This window comes from Rutidosis leptorrhynchoides, chromosome 11 (assembly GCF_046630445.1).
Source record: "Rutidosis leptorrhynchoides isolate AG116_Rl617_1_P2 chromosome 11, CSIRO_AGI_Rlap_v1, whole genome shotgun sequence".
Lineage (NCBI taxonomy): Eukaryota > Viridiplantae > Streptophyta > Magnoliopsida > Asterales > Asteraceae > Rutidosis > Rutidosis leptorrhynchoides.
Genome location: NC_092343.1, coordinates 55,719,809 through 55,736,891, shown reverse-complemented (window position 1 = coordinate 55,736,891; position 17,083 = coordinate 55,719,809). Strand labels below are relative to the sequence as shown.

The 17,083-nt window shown below is 35.8% G+C and overlaps 1 protein-coding gene across 1 annotated transcript; it reads right to left on the bottom strand.

Moving 5' to 3' along the window:
• Nucleotides 1-11,363: 11,363 nt before the first annotated feature.
• Nucleotides 11,364-14,328, bottom strand: LOC139877391 (NAC domain-containing protein 21/22-like). Its single transcript, XM_071864812.1, has 3 exons — nucleotides 13,959-14,328; nucleotides 12,356-12,621; nucleotides 11,364-11,903 (listed from the first exon to the last, which is right to left on the bottom strand). Exons 1-3 carry the CDS (start codon nucleotides 14,128-14,130, stop codon nucleotides 11,523-11,525), a joined length of 819 nt encoding a protein of 272 aa, XP_071720913.1. The 5' UTR covers nucleotides 14,131-14,328; the 3' UTR covers nucleotides 11,364-11,522.
• Between the last annotated feature and the right edge of the window lie 2,755 nt (nucleotides 14,329-17,083).

The window sequence follows — 17,083 nt, the reverse complement described above, 5'->3', positions numbered from 1 at the left end:
GTCAAATATTTTTGTGTTTTTGACTTTTGGAGACAGCAGCCTGTCCAGGCCATTTTGCGCGCCGCACGAATGTCTAGCGCGCCGCGCCACCAGCTGAACAAAGAAATTTTTTTATGTAAATATCTACGCGGGATTGATTGTGGTTTGGTTTGGGTTGTTACAAGTGGTATCAGAGCATGGTCTAAGGGATTTAGGTGACTTGAGATAGGTGACTAGACTTAGACTTTTGTGTATGGTTAATTGTTGCGGGACTTGTAGGATTACGGGTCGAAATGGGTTATAGTTAGTGCCTTTTTTGTAAGTGGACTAACGTTTATATTAGTAATGCGGATATTATTAATATATTATTGTGTTGCGATAATAATTCTCGCGTGTGTTTTTATCGCGTAGAATTTTTTTTGTGTTTACTTATATCATCGAGCGAGGCGGTCGTTGTACTAACAAGTTGATATAGCATGTATGCGTAATAAGGACTTGCAAACCTTATTACGGGTGCAAATCGTGTCTAACAAGTGATGTACGATGAGTGTTTAGCAAGATGGGGTGGTGTTGTGCGTGTGGTATATACGTTCATGATTTAATCGTTTGCATTCTTTAGAATGAAAATGGAAGATGGATGCGGAACGAGTGAGCCTATTCACGAAGGGAAGGATGAGTTAACGTTAAAGATTGAGGCCGTGTTTGAACAATATGTCTCGGTTTTCACCGGCAAAGTTAGAGAAGTAACCAAGGAGTTGGTCGAAGGACAAATGACGAAAATGGTCCGAGACCAAGTGACTAAAGTTGTAAAGGAAGAGTTTGAAAAGAGGTTTCCCAAACCTTGAGGTAGTGATGATGAAGATGTACTTGCAAGGTTAGGATTACATGGTGCTCATGGTAAGAGGGCACGAAGTACGCCTGAAGGCGTCAGGAATGTGAAGAAGAAGAGTAAGAAGGGTTACAAGCTCACGTGCTTTAAGTGTGGGGAACGGGGTCATTTGGCACAAGATTGTACGGTGGTGCCTTTGGGCTCAATCAGGTGTTTCATTTGCCGGATGGAGGGACACCGGAAGTCAGAGTGTTCCGAATCGCATGACGATCGGGTTAGGAGGTTAGAGCGCGAATACATGATGGGAAGTGGAGCACGGAAGCCCAACAGTTCTACATCAGGTACTTTTAGTATGAAATTATATGTTGTTCGTTTGTAATAACATGTGGTATGTGCGTAAGTCTTAGCTAAACTTTATTCTCCGTTGGAGATAATTCGTAGCAAGCGGGCGGTTTACGTTTATGGTTCCGGTTTGCTTTCAGTAGAGTGTATAAGTGGTGTGTTGTACCTTGATCCTATGGTGCGAATCCTTGGGTGCTTAGGCATTTTGGTTGGTATCGGGTCGTTAAGCTCGTTTGAGTGAGACCCTTAAGGTCTCAATTGTGTTGTGCATGTTATTGATATGGGTGACGTTCCTAATGGAAGTACCCTATGGTGACTTTGTATTGTCGGGCGAAGGGCGTAAGACTTGGCGTAACCAAGCATTCCTTAGTATTTGGGAAATGTTTCTACCAAGCCATGGAAATGAGTTTTGGTGTTCGGATGTTAGAGCGTGTTCGCTCTCGTGTTGAAGTTTATGAACCATGAGGTTCGACGGGTGGGATGAAACCCGAGAAATTGAGTGTTTTGGATCTCGATGTATGTTGTTAAAGGAGTCTACGTGACACGACATTAGGTGCCTCTTTCATACCTACTAGCGTGGTGTTCGACTCCGTTTGTGTTGCGGTTACATTGTACTTAGGGTACCGAAGTGAAACCCTTAGGTTCATGAGTTATCGGGTGAAATTCGACAAACTAAAGCAATTGGATGATTGCGAGTGTATAGTCGTGTAATTTGTGGTACACTTTTCGTTCGAAGTGTTTAAGGATAGGTTAGGATCCTTGGTATGCTCAAAGTTGGAGCAAGACATGGTGATGGGCCGTGTGAACCCAATTATTGGTAAAGTCTACCTTTGGTAGCATTGTACGGGTGTACGAGATGCGGTTATGGAACGTAATTCCAAGTGGGGGAGTTACACTCTCGCACGAGGAGGTTTTAGTGTGAGATTTTGGACAATGCTTATGGTAGATCCGAAATTGGTGTCGGGACCTAGATTTGGTCGATTTGTGGTAGAGTACAATTTCGGTAAAATTGTACCTATGATTTTGGATTTGAATTATCACCAAGGTGGTAATGTGGTAAATCTCGTTGAGAGATAATGGACGGGTATGGAGAGCAAGGTGGAAATCCCTCGGTTAAGGGATGTGCGTATCGGATCCTCTTGTAGAGAATTATTGTTTTGTGCCTATGTTTGATATAGGCGGTTCTTGCTCGATTGTGTGAATGGTTAGTGGTATCCGTTAGAATTCACTATGGCGTAGCAGAGCGCGATGTTACGCTACTCGTCATTCGAGGCCAAAAGGGCGTTGATTAATGAAGCATGACCTTCGGGGTCCGCTGACTTCATCATGAGATCGTTGATTGGCGAAGCATGACCTCCGGGGTCCGCTAACTTCATCATGAGATCGTTGATTGGTGAATCATGACCTTCGGGGTCCGCTGACTTCATCATGGGTGTAGTGTTTTATCGGTGAAGCATGACCGTTGACGGGGTCCGTTGACTTCATCCGGTGTTGAGATTTGGGAAGTGGGTCTCGTGTAGTTTTTCTGCCAGCCTTCATGTTGTTGGATGTGTGGTCTATTAGTTGTTTTATACGCCAATGGAGGGGTCGTAAGGACCACGTTGTGTGAACTAACGGTGGTTTTATACGCCGATGGTGGGGTCGTGAGGACCATGTCGTGGGATTAGTGAGGCGATAGCCGTGTTTCGCTCACATGTTGTTACGGGTATAACAATAGTCAATTTTTCTGCACCTTGGGTTTAGCGTTGCAATAGTCATTTTGGACGCTATCGGTCTTAGCCATTGCTTATGATGTTAGGTTAGTAGCGTATTGGTTGTATTGCGCGCTACAAAGGATGTTTAGTGGTAAGTGTAATTCGTAAGGATTTTTGTGGTTCGATCTTCAACGTTCGGATTGTTGACTTTAGGTTGAGACTTGGTCGCTTTTAGCGTTGTCCTTGGTAAAGGTACGCTAAGGAATTGATATCTCGGTACGAGATTGGTTGAGTTTCTCCCGATATGGGGAAAAGAGCAGGTTTTTAGTGCTCGGATGTTGATTTTGTTAAATCGCGGGTGACGATTTAGTTGTTAAAGGCGATTCATTGGGAAGGATTGCCTAAGAAAGTCGGATTGGAACATATGTTGAGAACCTTTGAGTGTAGGTCCGGATGGTTAAGTGACGAGGATCACGAGGACGTGATCGAGTTTAAGTGGGGGAGAGTTGTAAGACCCAAATATTTATTGTACATAATGTATTTATGGTGTACGATGCGTGTATGAAGTGTACGAAGCACGTACGTGTTGCTTGCTCGAATGTCGAAGGAAACTGGACGTTGTCTGAAGTGACAAGGTGTGTACGTATCTTTTCAACCCCAAATAAAGTTTGTGTTGATGTTTCAAAGCCTTACCATTGGAAACAAAATCTTATTACGTTTCCAACGATATTTGATTCATCGAAAACGGAGCTACGGTAAAAAAGTTATGGCAAAAACAAGTTTCTGAAAACTGACCTGTAGGTTGGAGCGGCGCTCCAACTTTTGGCGCAGCGCGCCGATCCCGCTTGATGCAATTTTCAGCCTTTTTAAAAGGTTTAAATGAGGGGTACTTTGGTCTTTTCATTTAGGGTCGGTTTAGGGTCACCAAAACTGATCTAGAACTCCAATGGAGCTCATTTCTCACCCACACAAACACTCTCATCCATATCTAGAGAGAGAGGAAGGGTTCTAGAGTGAGAGAGCTTGAATTGGAGAAGAAGGAGTTGGATTCTCACCAAAGCTCGGGTTTTAAAGTTGTTCTACTCGTCAACGGCATCATTTTGGTGGTATTGGTAAGTTCAAACTCCGAATTACATTTGTTAGATTTGATATTCAAGTTAGGGTTTGAGTTTGATTTGTTGTGAAACCCTCTTAGATGATGAAATGGGTTTATGGTGACTAGTTATTCTTGTCACTTGGCGGGTTTTGGGTTGGTTGACGATTTGGCCTTGATTAGGCTTTAATCTTGAGTTAAATCACTAGGTTTAGTGATTATGGAAGTGTTGGAACCACTTTAGGTGAATTTGGGTTGATTAATTTTGACTAGAGTCAAAATTAGGGTTTGGTGATGATTATAACCCAATTGTCGATTTAATGAGGTTTATAAACTTAAAATGTATTAAGTTGAAATATAAAACCGTGTTAAATATGTTTTGGTGTCAAAACTCGCTAAATGCGCGATGTTGACTCCTTTGGGTCAAAATTAGGGTTTAAGTGTCATTATGGGCAAGATAGGTGTTTAACACCTATGATTGGGTTTAATTGGCATATTAGGACCATTCTCACTTGTGTTAGTGATTATTGGTTAGTTTGGGCACGGTTTGTGCTTGGAAGTGCATTTGGGTCAAAATGGCACTAAGTGTCGAATTGGGTTAGTTTGTAAGTCAACCCTAATTGTGTTGCTTGTTTCGTGATAATGGAATAGGTACTTTCCATTGACGAGTCGCGGATTACTTGGAAGCATTCATCAAGACTTCAAGGTGAGTGTTAATATCCTATATGCATATGTATGTGTAGGATGGGTGCGGGTCGGGTGAAGTGGTTCTCGGTTATAGAGCTCACTTCACATATAGGTGGATTTGATGGACTTGGGTACATGTCCAATTGGCACGGTTGTGCGTTTTGGTTGACCACATTTGGCGAGATGCACACTTCGTGTGTACATTATCACATGGGCTTGTGAGTGGAATAATTATATACGTATGTATATGAGTTATTTATTTGTGGGTTATGGGTTAAAGTTCGATGTTGACGATACAATACCCTAGAGTATATTGTGGTGTTGATGAGGGCTTAAAGTTCGATGTTGACGATACTTCATGTATGGAATTTAAGTTCGATGTTGACGATGCCATACGACTATTGTAGTGACGTTGATGAGGGTTTAAAGTTCGTTGTTGACGATACCTCATATGTGGGTTTTAAGTTCGATGTTGACGATACCACATTAATTCATTCGATGAGGGTTTTAAGTTCGATGTCGACGATACCTCATACGTGGGTTTTAAGTTCGATGTTGACGATACCACGTTAATTGGGACGAATGGGATTTAAGTTCGATGTTGACGATACCATTCGTAGAGCTAGCCTTGAGATCTTGAATACTTTTGGATGTTTGCCGTATTTTTGTGATATATATATATATATATATATATATATATATATATATATATATATATATATATATATATATATATATATATATATATATATATATTGATATATATATATATATATATATATATATATTGTCGTATTGTTGTGATGTAGCTAACCCTCTGGGTGTAGCTTAATGGCGTTGTTCACATCGTTGTTGGTGAACTTACCTTATTGTTAACATTGTTAGCTTGTTGCTTAGTGATCGTACGGTATGCTTAGACTAGCTTGCCTTTATGCTTGGATGCTCCGGTATGCGGTATTTGATTATTTGTGTGGCGTGTCCATTTTATGCATATATATGTATGTAGTATATTTTCACTCACTAAGCATTAGCTTACCCTATCGTTGTTTACATTTTTATAGATTTGCTTGGATGAGGTGGCTCGGGTAAGCGTGGGAGCTAGTGGCTCGCGTAGTTGCTTTAGAAGGCTTGCTTTTGGATTAATTAGGATTGGGTACCATATCCCCAATCGCCATGCTCGGCATTTATTTTGTGTTTAAAATTGTGGGGTCGAAACTTGTATTTTATACTTAAAGGGGTAATTTGGGCACATGTGGGCCTGGTGTCATAAAACCCTTTTTATTAATGGAACGTGTTAGTTTTAACTATGTTAATGTGTTGTGAAAAGCGTTTTGCCTAAATACGTCGGGAAGTGGTCAAATATTTTTGTGTTTTTGACTTTTGGAGACAGCAGCCTGTCCAGGCCATTTTGCGCGCCGCGCGAATGTCTGGCGCGCCGCACCACCAGCTGAACAAAGAAATTTTTTTTAATGTAAATATCTACGCGGGATTGATTGTGGTTTGGTTTGGGTTGTTACAAACAACCTTTACGAAGGTACTTTTCAACTTTAAGGCACGAGACGAGGTTGAGTCCGGTGCAACTCTTATCGCCATAAACAATCAAGGGTTCACCATTCTCGATAGGAATTTGAATCGCTTTAAGATCGCAAAGAATGTGAGATTTCGTTTTGGCCAGCCAATCCATACCAATGATTACATCAAAGCTCCCTAGTTCTATAGGTATCAAGTCAATTTCAAACTCTTTACCCATTAAGTTTAACGTACACCCCCGGTAAAATTTATCGACACACAATAGTTTCCCGTTGGCCACTTCGATGGTATAAGTAGTATCTAGTGGGAGTGCTGGAGTGCTAAAAGAATGAGTCAAAGTCTTGGTTACAAAACTCTTATCGGCACCCGAATCGAATAAACAAGAGACATAAAAATCGTTGAGAAGAAACGTACCCGTGACTAGTTCATTGTCATCTTGGGCTTCCTCGGTGTTGATGTTGAAAGCTCGGTCGCGTGTATTGAGGTTAGCTTTCTTCTTTGGGCACGCATTCCTATAATGACTCGGTTGGCCACATTCATAACAAACTCCCGGTCTTGGTGCATTGGGCCCTTTTTGAGCAACGGGGGTGATATTCCTACAATCATGGGCTACGTGGCCACTCCTTTGACACTTGATGCAAAATGGTTTGCCACATTCACCAAGATGATGTTTGTATCACTTGTTACAATAAGGCAAGTTTCCGACATAACTCTTCTTGCCGTCGGAGGTGAAAGGCTTTTTGGTGAAGTTGTTGTTGTTGTAGTTGCTTGATGGAGTGGCTTCCCATTTTCTTTTGTTACCACCCGATTTATCCTCGGCCTTAGGTGCCGGTGCTACTATTTCATCCACCGTTTCAATCAATTTGCAGGCCATATTCAAAGCTTCTTGATGATTAGTGGGTTTGGATGACATTACTCCGTGTTTGATGCTCTTTGGAAGACCATCCATGTAAAGTTCAACCCTTAAGGACTCGGGGTTCACAAGGTTTGGGCACATCAAGGCTAGTTCGGAAAATCGTTGGTTATAAGCCTTGAGGTCGTTTCCGACCGCTTTTAGAGTTCTTAGCTCTTGTTTGAGCTTTCGGGTTTCCTCGCGCGGAAAGTATTAGGTGATCATATTTTCTTTCAAATTGGACCAAGAGAGAGCGTGGGCTTCATCGGTACCCACCGATTGTACATATGTGTTCCACCACGTGAGAGCGATACCGGCAAAAGTGTGGGTGGAATATTTAACCTTGTCTTGGTCCCGGCAACCGCTTATGCTAAAAACGGCTTCCGTTTGCTCAAACCATCGAGTGAGAGCAACCGGTCCTCCGGTCCCATCAAAAGTATGAGGTTTGCACCCCATGAAAGCTTTGTAGGAGCATCCCTCATTTGAGTTACAGGCTCCATTGTTGTTGTTGTTGTTGTTGTTGTTGTTGTTGTTATTGTTGTTGTTGTTGGAAGAGTGACCGGCCATGGCCGTATCCACGACGGTGGCTATCATTCGTTGTAGAGCTTGTTCGGGTGTTTCATGGTGTGGTACACGGTGAGGAGGCATTGTTCCTTCAAAACACAAGAATATCATTGATTAGTATTCTCAATAATACTAACCGTGATATGGAATGAGGATAAAGAGAAAATTTTCCTTGACTCGCCTTAAATTCTTTATGTCATAATTTCGGAACGTTCATATGAGTCACCGTAATATAATCCCGAAAATTATATTCCCCTAATTCATATGTGCATTCGACATTATTTCACGAAGTCAAAGTGGCGTGTCAATCAAATTAAACAACGTGAGATTAAGATGTGATAAAATTTAGATATGAATAGAAGAGTTCGAGTATAAATACACAAGTAGTCAAGTAATTCCTGCTTCAAGTCTATATGCCGGTTGTAGTCTAGACTCACTAATGTACCCTACGACTCGGGGTTGACACCAATGAACTCTAAATCCCTACAACCAATGCTATGATACCATCTGTAGCGACCCTATAAAATCGTCATTGACGACGTCGTCTACTTAGGTCCCGTTACGTGGTCATAAGTCTTTTAAAACAACGTTTGACCAAAATATGTCGCATTCATTTCAAAAGTGAGGATGTTTCAAGGTCTACAAAGTAGTTTGACAACTAGTTACATTACAATGTTTAAAGTACAATTGAAACATATGCGACACAATTTAAGAATAAGTCAAAGACGCTCCACGTGTGCATGTATAAGTCAAAAAGTATAGTGCAGAAGCATATATCACCTAGTATTCAAGGACCTGAGAAAAATATAGATAATCTGTCAACGAAAAACGTTGGTGAAATCATAGGTGTATTTGTAAAGTATGTTTTGAACCACAAGATTTAGTATAAACCGATTATTAAGCGTATACATCTCAAAAGATGTGTTTGTATCACGAGCATCCAATTATCAAAGCTTAACTGAATCTTACCTCTGCATTTAGTGTTAGAACCTACACTATTCCGATAAAATTATATTTCATTCGCTAACGGTAGCGAACCGTCCGAATGAGGGTTCGTTAAACCCGTATGGCCACACAACATAAGTTCTCGCTTACACCCTACAAGTGTAACAAATGATAATTGAACTTGAGGATTTTCGTTCTAACTCGTACGTATCTTTACTTTCATATTTGTGTTCAAAGTATGAAATTATGAATCATTTATGTTTTCTCATCCCAAGTATAAGTATAAAAGAGTAAAAGTGGGACTATGATCTCACCTTGAGTGCAAGCGTATAAAAGTACTTCGCAAGTAAACGTGTGCAAGAACGAATGCTAGACTTGACCTAAACAAGTAGGTCGTATCAATAACGGTAAACACGATTGGTCAAAGTTGTTCAATTAGTCCTATGGCTCGTTACGACTCGATTACATATAGCACGTGAATCACGTTGCCAAGTTTCATGCATGATTCAAATATAAAAGCATGTTAGGATGATTGCATAAGTATTTGGTTAAGTTTAAACGAAAGTCATCTTTGGTCAAATCAAAGTCAACAAAAAAGTCAACACGTTCGGGTCGGGTCCCGAACTATTTTTCTGTGGGTTTTAATCATATATGAGCATGTTAGAACAAGTTACATGTTAATCGGAGGTGCGTAGCATAGTTAGAATTTAACGGTAAACGACCAACCAAATCAGAACCTGGCAGTTCATCTGGACGGCGTCCAGATTGGCTGGACGGCGTCCAGGTGTGAAGGCTTGGACAGCGTCCAAGAATCTGGACGGTGTCCAAATTAGTGCACAGACCCTGTTTTGCTGTAATTACACAAGTGCACGAACCAAACTTCAAACAATCACAATTTATGATCCGTAAACAATCAAAACATGTATCTTATGTCACCGGAAAGGTATTTTGACAAGGAAAACAACTAAACACATATCATCAATCAATTCACGCATTTACAATCTTCAAACCACATTAAATGTTCTTCATTAATGACATTCAAGCTCATAAACTTAACACACACATATAATACGCCGCTTTGTAGGTAATTACGCATACAATACAACTAAACAGTTACAAACAACATTGCAAGGCATTCAATGCATCAAAAATTTATTTTACATCTATCAAACCCTAACCTAAAATCACAAATTTAGCAATTAAGTTTATGGAGTCTTTCTAAGTCAACCTACACATCAAATTGAAGCTAGTGATGCTAGTAACACGTTTAATACTTGAACTTTAACATTTAAACAACATTTAAGCAACCTAAACACAAGATCAAACACATAAACTTCAAGTTCATGCTATTTACTTAAAATAACGAGATCGAGCATATATATCACATATTCATGTTAGACTTGAGCCATAGATAACACTTTTATAAAAACATCAAGAACACAAAATCTAGTGTTTTTAGAAAGTTACTCAAATGCAATGAGATTGGTATGGATTTGAAGAGGAAAATGCAAGGATTCCGAATATGTAATTTGTTTGAGTTGATGCTTGCTCGATTTGAAATAGATGATGATTCTTTGTTTGGTTGCTAGGAGAAAAAGAATGGAAGTATTAGAGAGGGAGGTGATGAATGAATGGATGATAAATGCTTGACCCATTTGACCTAGTCAAATGTTTGGCATCTTGGCGAGTTTAGTCCCTCAAGTTTGCATCGGGTGCGTGAATTACCTAAACGAGATAATTTAAAACGCTTATTAACGGAAGATGTCATAATTATATAACGGACTTTAAAATAACATAACGGAAGGTAAACGGAAAAAGGCGGGATGTTACAGAAGTACTGTACTTTCTGTTTACTTTCTAGTTTTACCCTTAATTTTTCTTTCTCTTTTAATCATATCCATATACATTAAGTGCATAATAGAACTTATCTTCCTATTTTTTTTTTCTATTTATGAAACTAAACAATTAATTTGTTACATCCCAAAATGGTATATAGTGGACAATAAATTTGGGACAAAGGGAGTAATTACCTTTGAAAAAAAATTTGGAACCCCATTGAGTTTCCATCCTGAATTCACCACTGTTGTTATCCGATGAGTTTCTTATAACATTACGCCATTAAGTTTTCACATCTCTTACGTGTTTAATTTTGATTACAATTTATGACTTAAGAAAGGTGTTCAAGCATGAACAACACAAGGACTCCAAGTCTCCAAGGGTTTATGGTGTGTTGTTATTGACATGTAAAAAGTGTATGAAGAGCAAGTATACTTGTGAAAGACAGATTCAAGTAAAGATTTGATATGAAACCTAAGTAAAAATTGTAGTGACTTGTACTGGTTTAGAACAGTTTGTGTCACTTGTTATCAGGATAATATATCATGCATGGCACAAATATAATTAACCTTCTGACTTGTTTGGTGGCAAAGTGTAATGTTGATATCATGATACATGCATGCACACATGGTATGAGTAATGTATGCAATTAAAGGCCAATTATTTCCATATATAGTTCAAATGCTTATTAAGTTCCTGATATGCAACTTAAGAGACATTAATTACATAACGATAAAAATCGAATAAGATTTTCTTTGTTTAGACTACTGTTTGAATTGAATGTAACTGAATGAGAAAAAGGTCCAAATGGTCTTAAATGAATGAGAAAAAGGTCCAAATGGTCTTAAAGTAACATCTTCTATTTCTATGTATAAAATAAAATTTCAATATTCCAATGGTACTTCAAACTGCATCCTGTATGTATGCATCAATATATCAATATATAATTCAATACTTATTAACAAAGCCGGTATTAGCATATATATACACTAGTTGTTATATACAACACACCATTACTTTCGATTCCAAAACAAACACAATTTGCCTATGACAAATAATTGCGAATCGACAATCTTTTCAAATTTTTCTATACCTAATATATACCTGAATCACATACTTAACCAATAACAACTAGAAGAACACTATGCCGTTGTCCTCATTGTTGTCATCCCCAAATTCCATAGGAGAAGGAATGCTAAAATCGTAAACAAAATCAGAAAACAAACCAGATTCATCATCTTGTTTGTTTGTAGATTCCTCCAGTTGTGGGAGATTAGGGTCATGATGATAATTGATTTGTTGGTTGTGGTGGTGAAGTGGTGGACATTCATCGGAGGCATTGGTGGTGATCTGGTGGTAACAACCACACGATTGTGGTTGGCTACCAGTCGTACGAAGATGGTATGAGTTCGTATTTGGTGAAGTAGCATTGTTTATGTTGTTTTGTGAGTAGTTTTCGTTGCTATTATCGCCTTTTGCTTTGTAAAATACTCTACATAACACCCAATCTTCCTGTCAAATAAAAGTTAAGCAAAAAGATTATTAGATCTCTTTATTTCAATAAAGTTTGTTATGCACAAGTTTCAAATGATAGGCATGTACATGAAACTTGTAGTGTACTAATGACGTTGATATAATGTATTTGTAGAATATTGTGTGTCCACATAATTACATATGATAACAAATTTGTTATAAAGTTTTGAGGATAACATAAAAGAATGTTAGATCTCTTTATTTCAATAAATTTTGCTATGCAAATTTTTTCAAACAATAGTCTTTTACATGAAACTTGTAGTACTAATTAAGTTGATTTAAAAATCTTGCTGATGCACATATTGTAAATACCCTCAATTTAGTAATAAATAGTTTCTTGCCTTAAAAAAAGAATATTGTGTGTTCACATAACAAGTCCAATATATATGATGAAATAGAAATTAGTTAAAATATGAGGGATTGATGCAAACCTTGGGAGGAATATGAGGATTTTCGAGACGAAATTCATGCATGATCCAACCAGTTTTAATCCCATTTGGTGCGCGATTCTTGTAAAAAACTAAAGTCTTTCGCATTCCTACAAGACCACCTGTGTTCGGATCAAGGACTGTTCTATCTTTTCCGGTAGCCTTCCAATATCCGGTTTTTGTAGCCCTATTCGTTCGATATCCTGTTGCATACTTGCGATCACGAAAGCTGAAGAAATACCATTCGCTTGAATTGAGTTTCGCCGCTTCTTCAAAATCATAAAGAAAGTTGATAAGAATTTATTCTCAAAGAAATTAGTAAATGGGAATTCAAATATAGCTTTCAAATAGGGTTTATGCTAAACATGAAAGTCAAATAATAAATGCCTAAGGTGACACAAACACCATAATTAGATAGGATTAATTGCAGGTATATCAAGTTTTGTGTTAGATGATTCAAATCAAAGACAAAATAATACGAGTAATAATGAAGTTTGGCTCAAAGTCTATATCAGAATATCAGAATATGACCTTTATTTCTAGTACTATTAACGTGTGAGAGAGAATTTGTTTGTATGCATATGATCATATAGTATATATATGTGCTTAAAGAGTTTGTACTAGTGCTTTAGAAGATGTACAATCTTAACTCCATCAAACGTTAAACCTTTATCTTCATTTATTATGGTGATCATTATTCATTATTTCACCTGATATTTGACTTTACCATGAAATTAAAGCAATATATATGCATTTCAAGCTAGCTAGTTATCATCAAGTCTCTGGTAAATAACTAAATTTCTGTTAAAACTCAATAAATTATCTACTTTTAACCCAAAAAAGAAGTAAGAAAGAAAGTACTTAAGATTGAGAGGGACAGCAAAACTGCAAATAACAATATTCTTTGACTGTAAATTATTATACAAAGCATGTGAAAATAGTTAAATAACAAGATCTTTTGATTTTAAATTAAAAAAAAATCTATTTAATACACATGTTATGTATATTCAATAAAAAAAATGAGAAGGGGTGAACGGGAGAAGCTAGAAAAAGAAGAATTTGGGGCTTGCCTTTCAAAATTAAAAAAAAAAAAAAAAAAAATAATAATAATAATTTCTTAACTGAAACTTAACTACAAAGTACTATCAATTAGACAAAAGTCTAGATATATTCTTTATCAACTATGATGATATATATGGAAAAACATATCAAGCTAAAAACAAAAGATAGCCTAAGATAAACACATAAAGAGACTTGAATTATTGAAGTTGATTTTTGATATTATCACATATATGACCATACAACTTGTAGTATCCAAATCTTTAACACTTGGGTATATCCATTTTAGCAAAAAGTTTCAATCTTTATGACTTTTAATTCATTCTTTTACTTCTTGAATGAATAAAGATGGTAGCAAGCTAATATAGTCTAATTTGAATGGTTGGTAACCTAACATCTTCACTGCCTGCTAAATACTCCGTACCAGATAACACAACACATGCATTTGTAAAGAGATCAAAATCTGATAACTAAAAGATCCCAAGAACAATTTAAGAACAACCAAGGGATTAAATAATTATATATTACATAAAAAGATATAATATACCAGGAAGTTGCCATGGCTCACAAATATGCAGATCAATTTCCACTAGAGTAGTACCCTTTAAAGCATCTTCATTTGCTATTTTCTTGTAAAGATAGTGGCAAACCAATTCTTCATCATTTGGGTAGAATCTAAACCCTGGTGGCAACTTTGCTCCTAGATCACTCAATCCCATCTTAATATCTATAACAGAATCATCTATTGGTCAAAATAATCCTATATAATATTGTGCCTGAAAAAGCTAGATCATCATATCATATCATAATTCATGATTTTATACTATGAAAGAAAGCTTTAATTAAGAATTGGTGAAGAGAGAATATAATGTAATTAGCAATATTCCAATTTAAAGCTTTATAAGTATTTGTTGCTAATGTGGATTTATTTGTGTATATAATTGTAGATTTGTTTGTGAATTGTATATATAGATAGATGAGTGAGATAAAGGTTGAAAGGTACTTTGCCACCTATAATTCCATAGCAATAATTAGTAGTAGAATTATAATTTTTATTATTCTAACTGTTTATCATTATGCTTCTACAATGAGTTATCGTTGTTATTGTGGGGAACTCTTAAGACAAACTCACAAGAAATCATTTAGCTATCGCATTCTTTCGATAAGACAAGGATAACAAATACGCTATTAACATCACATAGCATACGTGCTTTAAAGGTTAAAAGAATAATACATGTAACTACAACAACAATACTATTGAATACCGCGTATGTGAGAATACAAGATAGTTGTGTGCATCTAAATATATAGTCATAATAATCCCTAGTTTAATGGGAAGATTCTTTTAATGGTATATGTAACAACACGTATTTTGGTAAAAAAAAAACACGTATTTTTTAAATGACGTACGATTTTAATTTCTATAACATATGAGGACTGTGTTCGTTACTAGTTATGAAAAACGGATTCAGTATGAAGTTGGGTTACAAAATGTTGCCCAAACAAGGCTAATGGTAAATTGGTAACTTATATCATTACAGGAAATATTGTCTTTGTGGCGAAAAAAATGCCACTTTTGCTCTTAAAAGCACACTTTAGATCTTTGGTCGCGCTTTCTTATATATATATATATATATATATATATATATATATATATATATATATATATATATATATATATATATATATATATATATATATATATATATATATATATATATATAGTGGTAGGATCAAGAGAGAAGTAACCATTCGGGGGGAAACAAAAACTTTTTTTTTTTGTTTTTTGAAAAAACTTTGTTCACGAACATTATAGATGAGATGAAAATATGAACATTTAGTAGAGACACTTTGTGATAAATGTTTTTATTTTGGCGGAAAAACGCTCGAAGAAGTAATATATAACAATTATCGTGTTTTTCGAGCGTATTTTGAGGTTTTAGTTATTGGGGGGTTAGATATTAGGGTTTAGATATTAGGGTTTAGAAATTTAGGGTTTATGGTTTAGATTTAGGATTTAGATTGAGTTTTTAACACGTACAGTTTAGATTTAGAATAAACCCAAAACCCCAAACTCTAAACCCTAAACCCTAAACTCTAAATCGGGCAAAATTTTACTTCACAAAACATGAAAAAAAACCGTTCATATTCTTCACGAACAATATTATCTTGAATGTTATTTTTGTCGATCATTTTTCCACATAAATAATAACATTCATCACAAAGTGTCTCTTCTAAATGTTCATATTTTCGTGTGATCTTGATGCCGGAAAAAAAAAATTCAAAAAAAACGAAAAAAATCTTTTTTTGCTTCCCCCCGATTGGTTACTTCTCATTGATCCTGCCCCTATATATATATATATATATATATATATATATATATATATATATATATATATATATATATATATATATATATATATATATATATTGATGCGTTTGTTTTAATTAAAGAGACAAATTATCGCTAATTTAAACAACTAATGTCATGTATCGATCCGAATAAATAAAATAAAAGGCAGTTTCATTATGGTAGTATACCAACCACCTGTCCCGGAACTAGAAGTTCCAATCTGAGCATGTAGATCCGTAAATGAATTTGTATGTATAGCCACTTCAGTCATCTTCATTGTTTCTTAAAAGTATCTTTTTTTTGGAACATGGTCATAGTAAAGGAAAGTTCATTTTTAATTCAAAAAAAACTTGAATAAATGTATCTATGTATATGTGTATTGTTTCATTGGAAAAAAAGAGAGAGAAGTTCTTCTAGTTTTCTTTAGTTCTTAAAAATTAATTAACGATTAATTAACTCACATTATCTACATAAAAAAATTAACTATTCCGACCGTGTCAAAAATATTAGTCTCCTAACAATTTTATTGAATTAATTTAAGATTTATATAAAATTGTATGTTTACCCTAATATTCTAAAATTAGTTTTGACTGAATATAATTTTAATTGAGAAACAAATGATTAAGAGTAATAAAAAAAAGTAAAATAAAGAGTCTAATTATATTTAATATTTATATTTTTAAGAATAATTATTTTAGAACATATAAGTAGTAAAGTAAACAATTTCTATAGAACGGATAAAATATTTTTTAAAGATAATTAGTACTTAGAGATTATTTAAGACATACCTTACATTTAGATTTGTATAATCACGATTTGTAACTTGACTCAACATCCATCAAGCAAAACAAGCTTCATCATAACATTAGACTAGACCCCAACTTTAAACTAGTTTTTTCATAAGACATCAATTCAATTGATTTACATGTAATTAGCTAGCTCGATCAGCTTTTTAATTGGCATCAAGAAATTGTTCTTCCAAGATCTAGCTCTTGCGTGTGACGATTTATCATATAAACAAAATAATGACTATTTGATCTATAATAATTAAATTTAAAAAAGGCATATTCTATACAATCTCATCATAAGGAAGGGTAATTGTTACTCCATTATTATTTTTGATGTGTGTATGATGCCATCAATGTTGACAATGAACCCCTTTGGATATAGTTTTCTTTTTAAAAACTTTTCTAATTCTCAATTAGTTCTTGTGTTCTCTCGATCTTTTGTCTTAACGAGTTGTGGTTTTCTTGTTGAAAATAAATTCGATCAAAACGTACAAACGAAGTTTCTCTATGCCAACTTTAGGAGAATTACAC

Excerpts from the sequence above, each read along its gene's own strand:
- LOC139877391 (XM_071864812.1), bottom strand. The coding sequence starts at position 14,130 with ATGGGATTGAGTGATCTAGGAGCAAAGTTGCCACCAGGGTTTAGATTC. Across the intron at positions 12,622-13,958 it reads TGAGCCATGGCAACTTCCTG|AAGCGGCGAAACTCAATTCA; the intron begins GTATATTATATC and ends ATGATTTTGAAG. Across the intron at positions 11,904-12,355 it reads ATCCTCATATTCCTCCCAAG|GAAGATTGGGTGTTATGTAG; the intron begins GTTTGCATCAAT and ends TTTATTTGACAG.